The sequence below is a fragment of the Globicephala melas genome, chromosome 6 (assembly GCF_963455315.2).
Source record: "Globicephala melas chromosome 6, mGloMel1.2, whole genome shotgun sequence".
NCBI lineage: Eukaryota > Metazoa > Chordata > Mammalia > Artiodactyla > Delphinidae > Globicephala > Globicephala melas.
This window is the reverse complement of record NC_083319.1, coordinates 79,792,551-79,815,331: the sequence shown is the minus strand read 5'-3', so window position 1 is coordinate 79,815,331 and position 22,781 is coordinate 79,792,551. Positions and strand designations below refer to the sequence as shown.

The following is a 22,781-nucleotide window of genomic DNA, read 5'->3' as shown; positions in this document are numbered from 1 at the left end:
GGAGTATGGTGGGAGTGAACTCATGGAGGAAGACTTGAACTTGGTGAGAGAGTTAGCTAAGAGGGTATCTTGGGGAAGGGCATCCAAGAGGAAAAAACAGCCAGCTCAACCAAAGGCTCTCAGGCAGAAGGGTACTTGGCCTTGCTTGGAACATTCAATGAACAAGGTGGTGGGCAATGTGTCCCGAGCAGTGTGGGTGAGTGGAAGAGCAGGGACTCACTGACTCATCTTGAATATCACCTGCCCTTTTCTACTTGCTGATGGACTTGTGTCTCCCACTCAAAGCAGAATCATATCCCTTTAAAATCTCACAATATGTATCTGTGTATAGGCAGTTCCCATACATTTTGAAAAGTAGTTGCCCTGCGTTGAAGAAAAATCTTGACACAGACCCACTGTGCATCATCTCCTCTAGATGTGGGCTATCTTCTTAAACTTACAACACTCACATTTCTGGGGAATATGAAATATTCTTGGTCTGAATGAATAGACTGTCCCATAGGGTGCACTAGGAAAAGGCAGAGATGAGTGAGCAGGATAGAAAGGGAAATTCATGAAGAAAATGGGTTAGTCACTAGGCAAGTGAGATGAGGGGCAAGGCAGCTATCCTTTCCTACTGGGAAAAAAAAAGTGTTGAATTTCGTTCCTCAAATTGGCTCTGGGCCTCATCCCTGAAGAAGCTGATTCAGGAGGTGGGGACGGGAACCAGGAACTTTTAAATCCCCAGACGACTCTCATGAAAGTCCCATTTGGGACCGACACTGATTGATAGTGGTATATTAAATAATAGTGGATAATACTGTGAAAATCGGTATGTGACTGAAGGATTGCTGAATGGATGCGTAAACTGCAAATCCTTGAAGTGGATCTCTGTAAAGAATATGTCTCTCAACCAGGAAATATCAATGCATTTCCAGTTCTAGCCCTGTCGAGTGCTTCAAGTGTAACCAGACTCTGCCACAGGTGAAGAGCAGAGCCTTGTACTTTAACAGTCAGCCAAGCTGGGGGCTGGGATGACAGCTGAGTCTAATGAGTACACCTGCTCAGAAAGAGCTGGGGTTCACGTGCTGATGGATCCTCCCAGGGAAGCTTCGAAGCAGCAAACAGAAAGACCAATTGGTTTTCAAGCCCCAGGGTTCTGTGAAAAACCGAAGTGTGACTCCAAGGAGACCTCATGAAAAGAGAACTGCTGGCCTCACTCTCTCCATTTCTGCCTTCAGGCCTTCCTCCCCTTATTCATTACTTACCCTCTGTTAGTTAAGTAGCGAGCAGCAGGGCTATTTCTTGCAATATTTCCAGCCGGAGAGATGTGGTCCGTTGTTACTGAATCTCCCAAATTTAACAGCACGTAGGCATCCACTATAGATTTAGGGGGCCGAAGATCCAAAGTCTACCAAAGAACACAGTAAGTCAGTGTTTGCCCAGGTTTTCTCCAACATGTCACCAGGGGAACCCCAACAGTAGCGGTCCATGGACCTGAACCAGATGACAGCCCTATATCAGCGCATAGAAAATTCTAGTTTTATTGGTTTTTTCAGGGGTGTTTAGAAAGGTGAGGTGAATTTATGCAAAATATTCATATCTCACTCTTGAAGGGAGGTGAAGTATTGGCACTGTCCCCTCGAAAGCAACAGGGATGCTGCTGCAAACGACATTCTCTTTCTCCACATCCAGAGAAGGCCTCAGATGCTAAGGACACCAGGAGTCCTCCCTGTCCCACCCAGGGCAGTGCAGACTCCTTGATCATCAGTTTCAGAGAAGATTTCCCTTGTTTTTATGGATATAAGGTTTAAATATGGATTTTGCAAGGCAAGAAACTTTTTGAAGAATTCGTTTTGTTAAAAAGTAAAAAGTCCTACCAGGTCTTCAAAGAATGGTGGTGACTTAATGTATGTAGATTTGGGATTCCAGTAATATAGCTTATCTGATGGGGCTGCTAAGGCATTCCAGCTCTCATTCACAGTCTTGGGGAAAAAAGAAAAAAGGAAAGGCAGATCTAATCACAGTCCATCCTAAGGAAAATTTAACATGCAAACACAAACATATATTCAAGCTAAGAGCACAGTGAAAACCATTCTTATTCTAAATGGTCACACAACAGAGTTCCTCTATACTAAGACAACACCATGCTAAGTAATTTAAAAATACATGTGCTCTGTGATAGGCAGCTTCTGGAATGGCCCCCACGGACCTGCCTTCTAGGATTCACACCCCTAAGTGATCCCCTCCTGCTGAGTAGGGGCTGGGCCTAGTGACTCACCTCCAGGATTAGGTTATAAAGAGACTCTGCCTTCTGTCACTTTCACCCTCTTACCCTCGCTTGCTTGCTTACTTGCTCTGATGGAGGCCAGCTACCATTCTGTGAAGAGCAGGTGAAGCGACCCACTAGTAAGGCACTGAGGGCAGCCTCTAGCTGACAGTCAGTGAGGAGCTGAGGCCTTTACCCACAGCACGTGAGGTCCTTTATCCTGCCAACAACCACATGAGTGGTCTTAGAAATGGATCTTCCCCCAGTTGAGTCTTCAGATGATACTGCAGCCCCAGATGACACCTTGACTGGGGCCTTGTGAAGGCACACACACCCTGTTAAGCCGCACCTCCATTTCTGACCCATGGAAACTGAGATAAAAAAATGCTTGCGGGCTTCCCTGGTGGCGCAGTTGTTGAGAGTCCGCCTGCTGATGCAGGGGACACGGGTTCGTGCCCCGGTCCGAGAAGATCCCACATGCCGCGGAGCGGCTGGGCCTGTGAGCCATGGCCGCTGAGCCTGCGCGTCGGGAGCCTGTGCTCCACAACAGGAGAGGCCACAACAGTGAGAGGCCCCCGTACCACAAAAAAACAAAAACAAAAAAACTTGCTGTTTTAACTCACTAAGTTTGGGGGTAATTTGTTGCAGAGCAATAGATAACTAATACATATACTTATAATTTATGAAATAATCCAGATTGTACCCCAGGGGAAATTAGGTATGCTCTGAAGATTCTGGGAAGTAGACCTCCAGGTCATAAGGACATTAGCTAGTAAAAGACAGCTGCTATGCATTCAGATTGGCTTGAATTAGCTCTACATGTCCATTGACTCAGACTTTGGAGGAATACATTTAACCCAATATCTACCCAACTCCCTTGTACCATTTCCCAATGAGCAGCTTGTGGGATTCACAGTGCATGAATATGACCCCCGTGTGACTCTGCTCCCCAGTCTTCCCTCTTGTTTCATTCAAACCACCAGCCCCAGGCTGAAGCCCTTGGGTCAGCCTATCACAGAGACTAGGGAAAGTGGTAACATCCAAGGGGCTCAGAAAATGATGCTGAGCCCCATACATTTTCCCTGTATTTGGAAAATGCACACCAAGTTTATTTTTTTTATTTCGGTAGTTTGATAGGATGGTGTTTCCTACTGAGTGGCTTTTATTTTTATTATTATTTTTTAAGCATGCAAATACATCTGAGAGGTGCATTCAACCATTTGATGCCTCAGTGACACACTACAGTGACATCAGGGGGTCCTCAACCATAGTTGATGCACGCCCCAGGCTGCCTGAGGAAGGGGGGAGCTGTGGAGAGCTGGCCAGGAACCACACACAGCTGAGGCCTTTCCTCCTGAGGCTGCCGCTCACTTGTCCAACTCTGGGAACATCTGGGGAGTGTGGGGTTCGGAAAAACGTGAGTCTTAGGAGAAAAATGATGGGTAACCACTTCCCCAATCATCTGAAGAAATGTTACTTTGTATAGCTGACACCGCCACTGGCCTCAAGGGTGGCAGAGATGATGCATAAGAGCAGCTTTCCCTCACAGGTGGGCTGGGACCTCACCTCTATTTTCTGATAGACCTCCTTAAACATCCCAGGGATGACATACTGACGCTCCACTGCCTGGATCTCATCTCTGGTTGGCCAGATATCTCTCAGAAATACCTGTTGTCCCTTTGCATTTACCCCTGGGGAAAAAAATGTTTATTAGTGAGAAAAACATCTCATACCCCATTTTCATCGCCACGTACAGTCAGTCAAGTCTCGTTCAGGGTAGTTACGTTCTGTAAAGCCTACGTGCACACTCAGAGAATACTCAGTCACTGCCCCCAGGGGACACACAGGTTAGGCTCCCAAGAGCCTCCATCCACAACACTGTCGTCAACTGATAAAGACATAACCCTGTTTTATGCGTGTTTCTGTTTCATGACACCTTACTTCATACATACTGTTGATGCATTCACACTGAACTCGCAAGCCTGTCTAACACGAGGCTCGTCACAGCCTTCTTGGGCTTAGGAACGCTACACAGCACTTTAGCACTACTCTTGGTGGTCATTTTAAACAGTGAAATCACCAGTAAAAAGCACAAAAATGTGAAAAACATGGTGCTAAACAGAGCTCGAACAGGACACTTGTTTGCAGTATAAGACCTGCAATAAAAAGGCAGAATGGGGCTTCCCTGGTGGCGCAGTGGTTGAGAGTCCACCTGCCGATGAAGGGGGCACGGGTTCGTGCCCCAGTCCGGGAAGATCCCACATGCCGCGGAGCGGCTAGGCCCGTGAGCCATGGCCACTGAGCCTGCGCGTCCGGAGCCTGTGCTCCACAATGGGAGAGGCCACAGCAGTGAGAGGCCCGCGTACCGCAAAAAAAAAAAAAAAGGCAGAATGTTGCCTTGTTCGACCTCAGCTGAGAGCAGGCACAGTGAGAGACTCAAGGTTTTCACACCTGCACCCCTCCCCGCCCCCACCCGGTGCACATCTGTGAGTGACCATGGGAGAGTGATGAGCATTGATTTTGGGGTTAAAATCCATTTTAATGAGTAGTCAAATTTGCAAATATGGAATCCATATATAATGAGGATAAACTGTATGTCTAAAGCTATGATTTCCTGAAAGTAAATTCCAGGGCACCATTTTCATATTATCTAATCTGCTTATTAGCATAGGTTGAGGAGGGTACAGCAAAGAGACCAGAGGAAAGGAAGCAAAGCATCCTGTCCGCAGAATTTCAAGAAGCTGTACTATGTGGATGTGTTCCTACAGAGGAGACATTAAAACAGTGTCTATCATTAGATTAAAGTGGGAGCTGGAAAGGAAGGGACTGGAGAAGAAGCCAGAATGGCAAGATCTCCACTACTTTGGGTATTTCTTCCCCTTTTGTCGTCCCTCCCCCTTTAGTAAATTCTTGTTTAACTATTTCAGTTATGTCTTAGCTGTGTATTGGGGCATAAAGAAAAGACTCCTCCTCTGATCTCTGGAGGGTCTAGCCTTCATTATTTATTAAGGAAAGCAATAACTTTCTCCCAGAAATGTTTTCAGATACATTGGAAAAACTGTAACCCCCCAGAAAAGATCTTACCCAGTGGCTCTTTCTCAAAGTCGATCCGGATGGTCCCGGCAATTGCATACGCTATTACTAAAGGCGGAGAGGCTAAATAGTTGGCCCGGGTATTGGGGTGGACTCGCCCTTCAAAATTCCTGTTCCCAGACAGTACTCCAACAGCAACAAGGTCCCCCTGTGTGAGGCAAGGGGAAAAGCAGGTCGCAAAGAGAAGAGAATGCCTAGGCTCCATTTGTCAAAGTTTTCCCTTTAAGCTTCCCCTTCACCTGGTCCTCTCCCTGGGAAGAAGAGCACACAGGGTGACCCTGTGGGAGACACTCTGGGTCAAAAGCAGCTGAGAGACACATTCAGTGGTTTCTGCTCATGAGAAAATAGCAGGTTGGTCAGGAGGCGGCATCCTGGTTATTTTGCTGCTGGGGCCTGAGAACAGGCGGGGAAGACTGCAAGTTGAAAGCTAAAGGAAGCCGCACTGACTGATAGGGATTCTATAATTAATGCAAAGCAAACCAAATAGTATTTCTCAACGCTACAGAATTTATGGGCCAAAAATCAAGCCAATGCAATTTAGTTTACATTCATTTGTCTGACTTGGAACCAGTTTTCAGACAACAGGAACAAATGATTCTGGCGCCTTCTGCAGTCAAAACCATGTTTAGGGACCACACGTGTGCCAGGCGCTGCACTATGTCCTTCGTGTCCACTATCACCTTAATGCTCACAACTCTATGAAACAGGTGCTATTATTGTCTCCAGTTACAGTTGTGAAAACTGAGCACAGAGGTTAATTAACTTGCTCAAAGGTATACAGTTAATAAGTTTCGCTCAACTCCGAAGACCGTACTCTTAACCACATCCTATGCTTCCCTGGACCTTCTTAAAATTACCAGCCTTTTGATCACACATCATATGAAACATGACAACAGCTCTTAAGACCCACAAATTCCTCTGTAATCACCTGCGTGATGGCTTCTACCACAGCTTCAGGTAAGGGCCCACTGTTGCCAATGCAGGTCATGCAGCCATAGCCCACCACATCAAACCTAGGTGCAAGAGAGAAGCACAGGATGGAGAATGACTCTCAGTGGGCTCACCTGTTGGTTACGGTTCCTGGAGACCACTGACTTAAGTAAGTTTAGTACAGGGCTGTCTCTATAAAGCTTTCATTCTTGGGAACATTTTGATCTACTATTCATCCATTCTAGATCATTCAATTAAGAGTCCTTTTTATAATTTACTTTTTTAAAAAACTGAAGTATAGTTGATTTATAATATTATGTTAAGGTGTACAACAAGGTGATTGTCATATACAAACACACACACATATTTTTTCAGATTATTTTGCACTAGAGGTTATTACAAGACATTGAATAGTGTTCCCTATGTTATACAGTAAATCCTTGTTGTTTATCTTTTTTTTTTTTTTTGGCCACGCCACGCAGCATGCGGGATCTTAGTTCCCCAACCAGGGATCAAACCCGCACCCCCTGCAGTGGAAGCCCGAAGTCTTAACCACTGGACCGCCAGGGAAGTCCCATATCTATTTCATATATAGTAGTGTGTATCTGTTAACCCCATACTCCTAATCCCACCTCTCCCCACAATCCCTGCTTTCCCCTTTAGTAACCATAAGTCTGTTTTCTATGTCTGTGAGTCTGTTTCTGTTTCGTAAATAGATTCATTTGTATTATTTTTTTTAGAGTCCACCTACAAGTGGTAATATATAATATTTGTCTTTCTCTGACTCACTTCACTTGTACGATATTCTCAAGGTCTATCCATGTTGCTTCAAATGGCAATATTTCATTCTTTTTTATGGCTGACAAGTATTCTATTGTGTATATGTATCTTTAGCCATTCATCTGTTGATGGACACTTAGGCTGTTTCAATGTCTCAGCTATTATAAATAGTGCTGGTATGAACATGGGGGTGCATGTATCTTTTCAAATTAGAGTTTCTGTCTTTTCTGGATATATTCCACTGACTGCTGGATCATATGGTATCTCTAGTTTTAGTTTTTTAAGGAAGCTCCGTACTGTTTTCCATAGTGGTTACACCAATTTACATTTCCACCAACAGTGCAGGAGGGTTCCCTTTTCTCCACACCCTCTCCAGCATTTATTATTTGTAGACTTTTTGATGATGGCCATTCTGACTGGTGTGAAGTGATACCTCATTGTAGTTTTGATTTGCATTTCTCTAAAAGTTAGTGATGTTGAGCATCTTTTCCTGTGCCTGTTGGTCATCTGTATGTCTTCTTTGGAAAAATGTCTATTCAGGTCTTCTGCCCATCTTTTGATTGGGTTGTTGGTTTGTTTGTTTTTGATATTGAGATGTATGAGCTGTTTGTATATTTTGGAAATTAATCCCCTGTCGGTCGCATCATTTGCAAATATTTTGTCCCATTCGGTAACTTGTCTTTTCATTTTGTTTATGGTTTCCTTTGCTGTGCAAAAACTTTTAAGTTCGATTAGGTCCTATTTGTTTATTTTTGCTTTTATTTATTTTGCCTTGGGATATTGCTACAATTTATGTCAGAGAATGTTTTGCCTATGTTCTCTTCTAGGAGTTTTATGGTGTCATGTCTTACATTTAGATATTTAAACCATTTTGAGTTTAGTTTTGAATACGGTGTGAGACAATATTCTAATTTTATTGATTTACATGAGGCTGTCCAGCTTTCCCAACATCACTTGCTAAAGAGACTGTCTTTTCTGCATTGCATATTCTTACCTTCTTTGTTGAAGATTAATGACCATAGCTGTATGGGTTATTTTTGGTCTTTCTATTCTGTTCCATATAATTTACTTTTATAAGTAATTTACTTCTTAAATTTATAAGAAAATTATAAGGAGTCTATCTGAATGATATGTAATTTTTAAAAGTTGAAATCAGATATGCCATTTGATGTCTTTATTCACTACTCTTATTATATAATCCCAAGGACTTCTGACTTTTATGAGGCACATGACAAAAATCTATGTCATCCAAATGAGGAATAGTGGATTAATTAGAGAAGCTGTATTTGGCAACAAATAACTAATTGACTTCAAGGAATCAGAACATTTTCAGGCATGGGAAATAATTATTTTCATACCAAAGGGCAGATTCAGTTGCAGAGCCAACACTAGCCCATAGCACACCTTCATACAACTGAGAAAAGACGCCCCCTGCCCCAGGAGTGCAGCGCTACAGCAGAGCACAGGCTTGATATCAGCCCCTGCTCTCTTCACAGACACCCTTGTCTGATGAACAACCAGTACAACTGTACAGGAGGGCCCTGCTCTGTCGGAATGTGAGGGTTTGTCTGTTTACCATCTGACAGAAGACTACGCAATTAGACACCATCAGATAAGCTTACATCCATTACAAGGTGACTTAGCAAAATACCTGTGGAATACAATAAAACAAAAGCAATGGTGCAAGAGATTTCTCCCTCACCCAAGCTGAGACAGGTAAGGCATGACTCCACTTTCTCGCAGGTAGTAGGTGACCACACCACTTCCAGGAGATAGGCTAGTTTTGATGTAAGGCTTCACGTTCAGGCCAGCATCCACAGCCTTCTTTGCTAACAAGCCTGTGAAATGGTAAACACAGACACGGTGTGTGGGGCTGCCCACTCTAGGTGCCACGGACATTTCAGGAAGGAGACTGACTTCAGTCTGCACTTCCTGCACTGCCTGACAGAGCCCCATTCATGTTGATGCTTTCTGCCATCTTTGTTGCCTGACAGAAATCAAAAGCTCGCTGGCCCAAAGTCATTTACGTGTATTCAGTAAACTCAAAATTAGCCATGGACATGAAGAAAAAGATAAAAAGAGCTGTGCCTTTTTTTTTTTTTAAAAAAGAGATAAACCTGAACCATTCATGATTGTATTATAGAATGAGTTTTTAATTTTTGGAGGGAAAGCAGTCTTTCTAATTATATTTTATTTAGATGAAAAATAATAGGAAGGGCCCCTTCTTAAAGTATATGAATTGTGTACTTGTTGGTGAGGAATACAGTCTGCCTAGAAGATAAAATCTAGTCCTCAGATATTTCTTGAAGAGGAAGATCAAGGGCTCTTGGGCCACTTGACTCTGGGCAAATACAGAGACTATTTATTACAGGGACACTGGGTGCTCTGACTTAGGACATATCAGGGAAGTAGGAAAGAAATAAGGAGTCAGGGGTATAAAGAGACAAAAGGCTACAGACAAGCTGGTATCTTATCTTAAGGAAATTGGTTTGTCCAAAGCTTAGGTGGCAACAGATGAATTCCTGGACAAAGAAGGTTCTCCTTACGCACTTGTCCAATTCATAAAGAAAGAACTGTTTGTGAACACAAGAGGAACTCTTAGGGATATTTTAAAATTTGGAAACTAAAGGGACATTAGAGTAATGAAACTCTGCATGTAAATATTAAATAATTAAACAGAATTGCATAATAGGTAGATAAGTTTTATCGACCAGTGCCCTGTGCCATAATTCAGATGCACTTGACAATGCATCTAAGACAGACTAAATTCCACTGTAGAAAAAGGCCTATCAGGGGTTTTATGGAGAAAACAGTCTGTGAAATGAAAACAGGTTTTTTCTTCTAAAGTCTGACATAAGATTCTAGGCTTTACCAGAAATTCATCTTTCTTTCCTCTCTTCTCCTTCTTTTCTGTGTTGATTCTAAAGACTATACTACTTTAAATACTTTGCATTATTTATTGTGTAAACATTTCTGGGCCAATTAATCTCTGCATCTGGAAAGGATAAGGCTCAGGGAACTATATGTAGAACTCAGTTAAGCCCCTGGGTCATGTCTTGGGAAATTTTCACCCACACGTCCACATGACCATCAAAGGCACTTACCTGCTCCTAACATCACAGATGGATTACTGGTGTTAGTGCAGCTAGTAATGGCAGCGATTACCACAGAACCATGAGCAAGGGTGAACTCGCTATTATTATAGATAAATGTCTTATGGTCATTATGATGGTCCAGAGCAACCTGGAATCCTTTAAATCCTTGCTATAGGAAGAAAAAAAGAAAAAAAAATATGTGGTCAAAAGTTCTCACTTTGGAAGAAGAAGAAATACTTTGGTAACTATAGTTTTAAAGACCAATTCTTAACAAAACATAAACATCTCAGCTGGTAAACTCTGAAATGCTACAGAAAAATTAAATTTACTCTTTTAAAATCTTTATAAAAGGGAGTCATGATTTCTGAATCTGATTTTGCTTTGAAATTATTAACAATTCTTCCCCACCTCAAATACCGAAAGACTAAAACTACAAATTTAGCTTAGTCTCATTAGAGCTAATTAGTACAGATGTAATGGCTACACTGAGGGCGCTGATACTAACCTTTATGGAAATTTAGAAAAAGGTGCCATTTTGGCCAGATTCAACCAATCATAAGCAGTAAGGCTAACACAGTGCCGCTGAACATTTGGTAAAATGCTGGCATCCCGCGGATAAAATCCATCACAAATCTTATTCATTTGAAAAATCTTCATTGAAAATCTACTGTGTACAAGGTACTATGCTGGGCACTTTGTGGGATACAAAGGTGACTGTGTATAAATCCTATCCTCAATCCACAGTGTAGTAAAGGAAATCAGACATGCACATATTATACAGTACCAACAATGAAAGTAAAGGCTACGAAACACCATCACAGGGTTTCCCACTGATGCCATGAAGGTTCAAATGAGGGAGAGATGACTTTGTGCTATGGGATCTGAGGCCACATTGTGGAAGAGCTGAGAGATTAGGGCATGCAGACGGGGAAGGGACATGCAGGCAGGGGATGGCATGAACAAAAGTACAGTGGCCAGAAAAGTTTGGGCAAGCCGAGTGAACACGGTGGTGAGTCATGTGAAAAGGAGGTATGCTTTGGAAAAGGAGGGTTGAGTTGTGTTTACAGGCAATCAAGTGCTCTAAGGAAGCTGCCTGGCTCTTAGCTAATGCAGAGGGAGGCATCGAGGACTATAGGATGGAGAGGAAACGCCCGCAGCACCAAGGCTTCAGGAAGACTCATCATCGAGGGCGGTGAAGCCTGTGCACAAAGAAGCCAAGCCTGGGGCAGGATTGGGGAGGATTTCCACCCACCTCTCCCAGGTCCCTACCTTGGCTCCAAGGCAGCTCTCAAAGTCCTTTTTCATGTCAGATACGGCAACTTTGTCCTGAGGCCTTTTGGGTCCACTGCAGCAAGGCACTACTGTTTTCAAATCTAACTCCACAACCTGTGCACCCAAAAGAAAAGGAACCGTGGGATTGACATTATACTCACAAAGAAAAAAACACAGCCATGCCAGAGAATTTAAAACACCACAACAATAAAAATAAACTAAACTACCACATTCAAAACCAAGGAAGTCAATGTCCATTTTACACTGAAGGGATGAATTTCCAAAGTTCCAGATGAGCACTTCGGTAGCATGGGACAGGCAGAAGCCTTGCCACCTCTCAGAAAGACCAGGGTGGGCATTGTGGCTGCCGCCAGGGTCTTTCACTCAGCCATCTTTGCAAAGCAGCTCATACATCCTTTTTATTGCTTAAGTTAGTCAATGAGATGGATTTTCTACTGAAATGATAGATAAACCATTGTAATTTTTCTAAGATGACTGGGGGAATGCAGCCATTAACTCATCAATGCCAAGAAATGGGCCCTAGTCTAATTGAATATTTCCTTCCATCAATGTAATATGAAACAAGACAAGGATCCCGCATCTGGTTTACCCTCCAATCTTGGCTGCTGAGAAAAATGTGGATTCAGTTTGCACCCTAGAAAATGAATGAAGATAAGTACGTCGATGGGTAAATCAGAACAAATTGATTCGCTTGCACCTCCATTTCTTTCCCCATCTATAATAATGATGTGCTTATCAGCCTTTAAATAGCTCCAGTCCTTCTAAACTCCTTTTCCAAAGATCTTCCACATAAGAGGAGTAAAGCAAAAAAGGGGAGCAGGGCTTCCCTGGTGGCGCAGTGGTTAAGAATCTGCCTGCCAACGCAGGGGACATGGGTTCAAGCCCTGGTCTGGGAAGATCCCACATGCCATGGAGCAAGTAAGCCTGTGAGCCACAACTACTGAGCCTGCGCTCTAGAGCCCACGAGCCGCAACTAATGAGCCCACACACCGCAACTTCTGAAGCCCACACACTCTAGGACCCACGTGCTGCAACTACTGAAGCCCTCACACCTAGAGCCCATGCTCCGCAACAAGAGAAGCCACCGCAATGAGCTCACGCACCGCAACTAAAGAAAGCCCGCGCGCAGCAACGAAGACCCAACGCAGCCAAAAAATAAATTAATTAATTAAATTTATTAAAAAAAAAGCGGTGGGTGGCGGGAGCATACTCAACCTAATGGCCAGGAAGAATGGGACAAGTTACGTTATTTTATGTCTACAATTCCTTATCTTTTTGATTTTTTAGCCTTTTAACACGCTGTTCTTCTGCGATAACTTGGCAGTGACTAATTTCCTACAAATACACCCCCCAAGAAAAAACATTCACAACTAAAACCACAGGCTTGAGAAACACATGCCCAGCACTGTGTGCTAAACATTTTAAATGCATTATTTCATTCTCTAATCCTTTATCATGACCTTATGAAAGGCATTCTCATACCTGGGCAAAGTCTGGGTCTTGAGCGGAGTCACTGAAATCCCGAAACATTCCTACAGCCTGAAGATACTTTTTAATATGCTTTACTTTTTCTTCATCACGACCTAATGGGCATTTTAAGAAGTAACAAGTAACAGATGTTAATATTTCCTGATTAAACTAATGCCTCTACCAGAAGCTATACAAGTAATGGGCATTTCACTTAAACACACACCAAGAGCTCTGCTGATATGGCAGCTTTCAGGCTAACAGTCTGACTCTAGCCGATGCTGCTGCTTACTAGGGGCCATTAACTGATCTGCTGTTCTATCGAAGTGACCATTTTCTGCAGAAGATTCTCACTTATAAGCACTCGTCTCTCTTTGGTTATGGGTCTTAATTAAGAGGATCCTAAGCCTCGGCGAATTGTCAAAGCATACCTCCGGCGCATCTGCCTTCAACTGGCCACAGACCCTCAGCATTCCACGTTATTCTTGTTATAGTAATCCCCGCAGTCTCCCACCACAGATCACCAGCTGTATGCCCAGCACTGTGTGCTAAACATTTTAAATGCATTATTTCATTCTCTAATCCTCATGACCTTATGAGAAAAGCACTGTTATTATCCTCATTTATGGATGGGGAAATAGTGGCTCAAGAAGATTAACTTTCCCATGGAACACGGGCCGTAAATGGCAGAACCAGGATCCGAAGCTGAGTTTAGATTTGAGTTCAAAGTCCTAACTCGTGATGCTATATCACCAGGAATATGACCCTGAAAGCTCTGCTGTTTCATTCTGATCAAGACCCTGGTTGCAGGAGATAATACGCACGGTTTGCCCAATGGACACGGAGTTCTCCCAGTTCTCTGACAGTTAAATAAGGCTGTTTGAGAGCTTGATTCTTGGATCCACAACAGATCAGCATTCTTTTTTTTTCGCCTCTTCATTTTAACTGAATTGTAAAGGTCATCAGCTTTCAGCATGGACCTTATAACAGATGACTGTCTGATCTTCGTTAACATTTATCATGACCTGTTGTTGGGCCCCAGTGTTCATTACATCCCCTGTCATCCTCTCCACGAAGACATGCAGGAGAAATTTCTTTTAGGTTTCAGTTTAAGAAAGTGTTCAACTTCTCTGAAACCATTGGTTTCAAATCAGTAGATGTTACAAATTCGGTACCAGATCAGTAAGAGTTTCGGTGGCCACCTCTAGAGCCACCTCTAGAGTTTCGGTGGCCACCTCTAGAAACTAATCTCATCTCTGGATGTATTTTGCAGCTTTCCCCTCCCCACCATCCCTTCTCTTCTCTTCTTTAGGTTGAGTGCCTCAACTATTTAATCGAGGGACAGAGGCAGAAGGTAGTGCTCCAATTCTCAGCGTTCTATGAACTTTAGAAACGGCCTTCTGTTTTCAGGGTTCTGCACTTACCTGTCTGCACCAGGTACTTGATACTGACTTCATCAACCGGGAAAAAGGCAGCAGTGGCTCCATACTCTGGACACATGTTGGCAATTGTAGCTCGGTCGGCAATGGACAACTGGGCTACCCCTGGCCCGAAGAACTCGACAAATTTGCCCACTACCCCAACCTGGCGGAGGTGCTGAGCAACAGAACAATAGCAGAGTTTGAGACTTGATAACCTGTATTTAAATTGCAGAACTATCCCCTTGCATTCTCATAAAGTAGCCTTGTGAGTAAACACAAAAAATGAATTAGCCCAACATATGTTTGATTACTTTTAAAAATAAAACTTAAAAAGTAAGGCCAACTAAATACAACGTGGTATCTTGGAGTAGATCCTCGAACAGAAAAGGGATTACTGAAAAAACTGGTGAAGTTTCTGGTTTAGTTAAAAATGTCATACCGATGTTAACTACTTCTGTTTCTGATAAATATACCATGGTTATGTAAGATGTTAACATCTGGGGAAGCTGGGAGAAAGGTAACAGGAACTCTGTATTACCTTTACATCAAGTCCCCTGTAAATCTAAAATTATGTTGAAACATTTCTTTAAAAAGAAAGAAAAAGTAATATAAAAACACAAATAATAAGAAAAGTTTTGCCAAATGAGAAAACTTCTTTCTAAAAATTAAATAAATTCTTTCAACTTGAATAAATTATGATTTGCACTTGTTGAATAAGCAAATGCCTTGTTTTCAAGGGTATAATGAACAAATATCCTGAACACAGGTATAAGTCAAAGGTAACCAAAAGATCCAGGCAGTCTGACTCTCACACCTTTTCCATACAAGCCATCAGCCAGGGCTGGAGCCTCATGACTGGCTTGGCTCTGCATGAAATCAGCTGTATGAAGTGTGGACAACCACACGGACAGGCCCTTTTGGTTACATGGAATTCTGCCAAATTTTGTGGGCAGAGCCTATATTATTCCACACTTGAACGATGCGGACATCTCTGATGAGCTGTAGTGTTCAAATAAATCCGATTCCGATGTCCATGACTATTAAATCAAAAGTATAGCATCCATCCCACATAACCCAAGCCTTCAAACTATACAACCAGAAAAACTTGCGTGATAATAAAAAAAAAATTACTTTTCTAATAGTCTTTCAAAATGAAACTGCCTTCTTTTTGCAAGGCAAGCAAATCACCAAAAAGGATTATTTCTGACAAGGGCAAATGAAAAACAAAACAAAACTAATATTTTCCAGCTTGGAGAAACATCTGTTACAATAATGTAACTTACAATACAGAGAATGGAATTTTAAATAGTCAAAAATTATTCGTAGTTTGTTATTTTCATATAAAGAAGAACCATGTGGAAAAAATGTAGAAGTGAAACATATGCATGGAAATGATTTCTTATAACCTCAAGACAGTGATTATCTCTAGAAATGAAGAGGGTGGCTTTAGCCATAAATATTACATTTCACTTCTTAAAAAATATACATACAGAGAGAGCTCTGAAGCAAATACAGCAAAATGTTACCATCTGTTAAGTCTACATGGTGGGCATATAAATGTCATTTTAACTTCTGTGTATTTAAACTATTTCACAGTTTCAAAGAATTTTTTTAAAGAAAAAGATCCATGCAGCAACAGAAGAGTAAAATGAACGTAATGATCTGGAACCTAACTGCAGAGTTCTCTCCTTATGTCATCTCTTTTAAAGTCATAAACGTACTGTTTCCTAGCACTTCTAGAGCACATGGAAACCAAGAAAGACTCCATCATGGACTTTCCTCCTATTTGTCACTGCGACTCAGACCACAGAAGAGGCAGCACATTGTTACCTTGGTGATGGTGAGCACGATGTCAGTGGATGTTACCAGGGGGTGGGGATTTCCCATCAGCCTGTAGCCAATCACCTGGGGAAGCACCATGCTGATTGGCTGGCCCAGCATGACAGCTTCTGCTTCGATACCACCCACACCTGTGTGGAAAGGCGTGACAGAGTAATGCTTTCCTTAGTCCTCACGATATCCCTCAGGCATAGTTCACTGTCATTAACAAGTAGTCAACCCACTTACAGTGTTTTACTAGTGTAGAGTTATATTTCCATAAAGGACAGTTATCTTTTCTCTATTTCCCTCTATAGAATTTTTAACAAGTGTTTCTCAAAGTGTGGTCCGCCAAAAACCTGTGTCAAAATCCCCTTGATTCCACACTAAAAAGAAGAATGGGCTTCAGGAGTCGCTGTTTTTAACAAACACTCCAGCTGATTTTCGCCTATTCTAATTCCAGCTGCTTATTCCAATTCCAGCTGCTTATTCCAATTCCAGCTGCTTATTCCAATTCATTCTTCCAAACATTATACTGAGTGCCTAAAAGGCATCAGACACTTTTCCGGGTACTGGAAATTACTGGAAAACAGACCAAAAAAACCTCTCTGATATTTGTGGTCACTCAAATTCATGCTGCTGGGATGTAAGGGTATCAAAGTAAATCAAGGTATTTACATAGAACAGCATAAGTGGAACAGGAACCCAGAAGAACACTCACCCCAACCGAGAACGCCCAAACCATCAATCATGGTAGTGTGCGAATCCGTGCCCACAAGACTGTCTGGGTAATAATATCCATCCTGATCAAATACCACTCTTGCCAAATACTCCAGATTCACCTGGTGGATGATTCCTGAGCCAGGAGGAATAATCCTCATGTTGCGAAAGGCCAGAGAGCCCCACTGGGATTGAAAAATGGGGAGAACACTGTGAATACCAGCACACCTTTATGCAGCTCACCTCCTTGGCACCTCTTCCTCATACCCCACACACATAAAGAATCAACCAATGGAGCCAAACTCTGCCCATACCTTTAAAAATTCAAATCGTTCTCTATTTCTTTCAAATTCCAAGTCTTGATTCTTCTGTAAACTGTCTGCCCTGTCAAAGAGAAAGACTAAATGTATAAATTTTAAGGCGTAAAATGTTACTGGTCAAATTTATAGGTGATAATAAAGAAAATGGCAGTTTCATCTGCAGGCTTGCTGGGTGGTGGTATGCGTTCGTTAACGTGGGAAAGAGGTAATTAAAGAAAGTAAAAAGAAGAATTATTTTTTGGTTCAGGTGATTTTTATAATGCCTTTAAACATGGTGGGTAGAAAACATTAAGTGGATTTAAGTTAAAACTCTTCTAATCATAAAGCCTGACTCTTAGGAACAGACTCAAGACATTTATGATGACAATAGCAGCTTAGATATTTAAAGAAGCTTTCTTTCTGTACTCCTTTCTTACCTATGACCTTGTTACAACACCTCTCTGAGCTGAGCCATATCTGGGCTGGCATTTTCATCTGTCTTATGTTGGGAGGTAGGGAACCAGTGATGCCAGGAGGCACAGGAATTTATAGAATCACAATCTCCTATCTTGCAAAAGGAGGTTTATGAGGAGGATGGTGACACTCAAGAACATGAGTAAAGCCCAGATTATATATATACCGAGGTTTGCTCCAAGTCATTCAGCTCATCAGGACTGACATGGACAATTCAGGGCATCAGGAAGCTTTTCCAGAATTTTTATAATCAAACTACATTGTTTTGAGGTAGAGTAAGTCATAGTGACAACTCGGCATGGTTAGCACACAGGAAGTGCTTACAAACTGTCATGGGTTGAGTGAACATAGGAAATGATAGTGAAATTAATAGCTAAGACCCAAGTCAGACTTCACTAATTGATAGTTAACACTTATTGACATTACTAGGAACTAGGCACCAAAGTGCTTTACATTTATTTTCTAATTTAGTCTTCAAAATAGCCCTTTGAGCTAGGAGCAACTAATATCCACATTTTTCAAAGGAGGAAACAGACACAGAGAGGGTAAGAAACTTGTTCAGGACCTCACAGCTAGTAAATGATGGAATTGGTATTGACACCCAGGCAGTCTGACTCAAGAATGATGCTCTAAGTCCCTGTGCTGCCTCCCTGTAGTAGTAGTTGCAGAAACTGTAGCAGCGATGGTGGTGGTGGTAATAGCAACAACTACCGTAATAATAATAACAGCAGGAGCCAAAGTGCAAGACTGCACGGTGCATCGTAGGCTCTAAGTGCTTTACACACATGAACTCATTCAATCATCCTAACAACCCCTCACGTAGGTACTACCATTACCCCAATGTATGGAAGAGGAAGCGGAGGCACAGAAAGATTAGTTAACTTCTCCAAGATCAGATGCTTGTACATTACAGAGTGGTCACCTGAACCCAGGTCTGAGCGGTCCTGGAGCCTCTACCTTAACCACTATACCCACTTTCTTCTGTCACTTGTTAATGATCTACAGAGCTTACCTGGTGCCACATGCTGGCCATACAAATGTGCAGAAGGGGCATGTGTGCTGCCCAGCTGGAGCTCAGAGCCTAGCGAGAGACACAGAGCAGCAACCAGGCAACCATGAGAGTGTGATTATCAATGTCATGATACGGGAAGTACAGGGTGCCATGGGAGCACCCAGAAAGGGCCATGAACTCAGACCAGGGAGCCAGGGATGCCTTCCAGAAGGCGATGACATCGATGTAGCCTGGAGGGCGAGGGGGAGTCTGCCAGATGAGCATGGGTAGGCGGGCACTCCTTGAGAAGAAAAAGACTGGAGGCACGCACTATTTACTCTACAAATACACATTCAGTTACCATGCGGATGTTTTTCTTTTTCTCTTGATGTGAATATTCTTCCAGATAAGTGTCAGTTGCTTTGATGGAATCAATTTCTGAGAGTATCTTACAGCAGGGGTTGGTCCACAAACTGTGGTTCATGAGTCAAATCTGGCCCAATATGGTATATGTTTGGCTGTCAAGCAACGAATAATTTTTATATTTTTAAAGGTTGGAAAACAAATAAACGGAGACAGTATGTGGCCAGCAAAACCTGAAGTATTTACTGTTGGCCCTTTACAGTAAAAGTTTGCTGATCTCGGGCTTCCCTGGTGGCGCAGTGGTTGAGAGTCCCCCTGCTGATGCAGGGGACACGGGTTCATGCCCCGGTCCGGGAAGATCCCACATACTGTGGAGCGCCTGGGCCCGTGAACCATGGCCGCTGGGCCTGCACATCCGGAGCCTGTGCTCCGCAACGGGAGAGGCCACAGCAGTGAGAGGCCCGCGTACTGCAAAACAACAACAACAACAACAAGGTCCTTCAGTCTGACGTCAGACTTCCTTTATGAATCCTCTCCCATCCTCCAGTCCAAACTTTTAGTTTCAGCTGCACTGTGGCCCTCATACTCTCTCAAACCGCACTTTCCTCATGCCTTTGCATGCTCTGTTCTCTCTGTGTAGGATGCCTTTCCAGCTCTTTGCTCTTTGGTAAACATGCCTGGGGACCCAGATTAAGTGACACTTCTGGAAGAGCCCCCCTGACTCTCCAAGTTAGTGATTTGGTTCCTACACTTACTAACTGCATTCAAGCTGTGCATTCCCTAATCTCTCTACTTTTCTAGACTAACCTACTTCTTGAATAAATACTGACATACAATAGGTCTGTTAAATGGATTTAATTTTACAAAAAAGAGGGAAGGCATCTTGGAACGTTATTCTTAATCATGTATGGCCCTGCCCCATCTCTTCTGCTGAGCTCTGAGCACATGTGGACTCCCAGTCATTATGCCTTGTCCTCTTGTCTCCAGAAGGATTTCAGAGTTTCTCAAAACAGAAGCAAGGTTGGAAGAGGACCATTTACCCCAGAGAATGCTGGGACCATCCGTTCGATATACATGACATAGTCACAGGACAAGCAGAAGCCAGAAATGCTTAGGCTGCTTTAAGATATGTTAAATTCTAGGTTAAAAAAAAAGTTAAAATTAAAAATAAATTAAAATTTAAAAAACAACCCTATTTACTCACTAAAGCAAAAAATCTTTTATGCTAACCTTGGCTCGTTAACTTAGTTCTAGTTATTCGAATGAATAAACAGACCTAGAATTCAGATTTTTCCACCACTCAGAACTTTCCTAGATTTAGCCAATCTGGTGAGCTTTCAATAAGATCTCTGAATGTGAATGGCCTCACACACTAAAGAGGAAATTTCTCCTTATTTATGTAAGTTGAAATCAGATTGGATGTAGTTCAAAGTTTCTGAGTATTACATGTAATGGTACTCCAGGAATTCACAGACAGTATTTATAGAGAAGATAATTTTGACACTCATGAAATCTGGTCAGAAATTGCTATGATATTCTTGTTGGTATTTTTAAAAAGGTTATTTCTGAGATAACTTTGTAAAACATTACAATAATGCATTAGTTAGATCCTCGATTCCTAAAGATGGTGTGAAGCCAATTACTATTATTCACAGCAGGGAAAGAGGTTAGAAATACTTAACTGAGAAAATTCACCATCCCACCACTCCTTACTTCATTCTGGAAATAGCTGGAAATAAGCCCACAGTACACAGTTCCACAAAAACTGAGACATCACACTTAATTCCTTACAAAAATGAGGAAAGAGACTGGGAGGTCAAATTGCAAAACCAAACTCAAGAAATAAAAACAAAACACTAGCAATGAAAATACTTCTCGGGCTTCTCTGGTGGTGCAGTGGTTAAGAATCCACCTGCCCATGAAGGGGATACGGGTTCGAGCCCTGTTCCAGGAAGATCCCACATGCCACGGAGCAACTAAGCCCATGCGCCACAACTACTGAGCTTGCACTCTACAACCTGCAAGCCACAACTACTGAGCCCATGTGCCACAACTACTGACTAGCCCACGTGCCACAACTGCTGAAGTCTACACACCTAGAGCCTGTGCTCCGCAACAAGAGAAGCCACTGCAATGAGAAGCCTGCACACTGCAACGAGGAGTAGCCCCCGCTCACTGCAACTAGAGAAAGCCTGTGCACAGCAAATAAGACCTAACGCAGCCAAAAATAAATAAATAAATAAATTTATTAAAAAAAGAAAATACTTCTCATAGAAGTGTTTCTCTTTAATTAAAAAAAAGAAGTGTTTGCTAGATTTGGATATCATTTTGGATCAAAGTTCACCACTAGACTTTGCTATTTTCATCATAATGTTTTTAGTATTACAGTATAAATGAAAAAGGTCCATAAAAAATTGAAACCAGAGTTGATGGATGTCAAGGTTTAAGGAGGAAACCAAGTCACAATGAACTTGGTGCTGACTCAGATTCTTTACCTGCTTAATTGTCAGGAGCTCTTTTGAGTCAAATAACTTTAGAAATTAAAACAATTACAATTCTGTCTCCACCAGTACTTTCACCTTCCAGGCCAGGGAAATGAAGGTAAATCCATCAACACCAATGAGTCTTCAAGAAAAAGTTGCCCATGATTTTGTGAGGCTACTTTTAATAATTTCTGAAGTGGGACTTTAGGAAACATACTCTCCAATAGGATAATAGTTTGTGTATTTTTAAGTCTTCCCTTTGAAATCAAAACATTAAATTGAGCTTATGTGATTTAAGGAAGAAAAAAAAAGGACATATTGCCCAAGGATGGGTTGAGTCCAAAGAAAAGGAAAGAGCTAGCAAGTATCCAGTCTGTTTGTTCCAAGAACCATCAATTCAGGAGACAAAGCAGTTTTCTCTCTATTCCTGAATTTCTCTGGTTTGGGTATTGGCAATACTAATTTGAGAATGACCAGTTTCTACATTTCTCTTGAGGCTGTATGGAACCCACTTAAATCCCCAAGGAAGCAAATAAACGTTTTTGCTTTTTTTTTCCTTTGAGTGGTTGGTTTCATATTCTTAAATGACTTTCTATTATAAAAACAATAGCTTTTTATTGTAAAAATAAAGAATAGTTACAATCGCTTAGCAGTTTGGCACTTCTCTTTCCAATTTTGTAATCTTTGCCTAGAGTTTCATCGAGCTGAGATCACTCTATACATGCAATTTTTATCTAGCTCATTGAGCCAAGACATGAGCATGTTCCAAATATTATTAAGGATTAAAATATAACCGTAAAGGTTACTTAATAATTTACTTTAAGGATGTACCATAATTTAATAAATCACTCTCCTTTGTTGGAAACCTAGAATGCTTTTAAGTTTTCACTATTATAAATAATACTTTAATAAGCACTATTTAGTCATTAAGCTTTTGCTGAATTTCAGATATCTATGAAGTGTATGTTTAGAAGTGGAAATTCCAGGACAAAGGACATGGCACATTGCTTTCATCATTTCTAATTTGTAGTGCTATCAGCAGTGTATAAAAGTGTCTCCCTCATGACACATTTATAATTAATAACATTTATTTTCTAAACTATGTTGATAAGAGAAAATGGTATCTCAAGGATTTAATTTACCTTTTTATTGCTTGTAAAGTTGAAAAGGCTTTATAAACTGTTTACCATTTGTATTTCCTTTTATTGTGAAATGTCCACTTTCCTTTGCCCATTTATTTGCTGGGTTTTACTATTTTTTAATAGGTTATACATACTCTTTATATATTAGGGATATTAACTCTTTA

General features: G+C 41.8%; 1 protein-coding gene across 1 annotated transcript in view; it reads right to left on the bottom strand.

Moving 5' to 3' along the window:
- ACO1 (aconitase 1) overlaps nt 1-22,781 on the bottom strand; it is a 60,489-nt gene that overhangs the window by 12,523 nt on the left and 25,185 nt on the right. The window contains exons 5-17 of the mRNA XM_030832659.3: nt 17,180-17,249; nt 16,867-17,050; nt 16,158-16,297; nt 14,331-14,502; nt 12,922-13,022; nt 11,416-11,532; nt 10,156-10,315; nt 8,754-8,889; nt 6,270-6,354; nt 5,333-5,489; nt 3,815-3,939; nt 1,860-1,964; nt 1,248-1,390 (exon numbers count right to left, since the gene is read on the bottom strand). Coding sequence (XP_030688519.1) covers nt 1,248-1,390; nt 1,860-1,964; nt 3,815-3,939; nt 5,333-5,489; nt 6,270-6,354; nt 8,754-8,889; nt 10,156-10,315; nt 11,416-11,532; nt 12,922-13,022; nt 14,331-14,502; nt 16,158-16,297; nt 16,867-17,050; nt 17,180-17,249 — 1,695 coding nt within the window. The remainder of the gene's footprint in view (nt 1-1,247; nt 1,391-1,859; nt 1,965-3,814; nt 3,940-5,332; nt 5,490-6,269; nt 6,355-8,753; nt 8,890-10,155; nt 10,316-11,415; nt 11,533-12,921; nt 13,023-14,330; nt 14,503-16,157; nt 16,298-16,866; nt 17,051-17,179; nt 17,250-22,781) is intronic.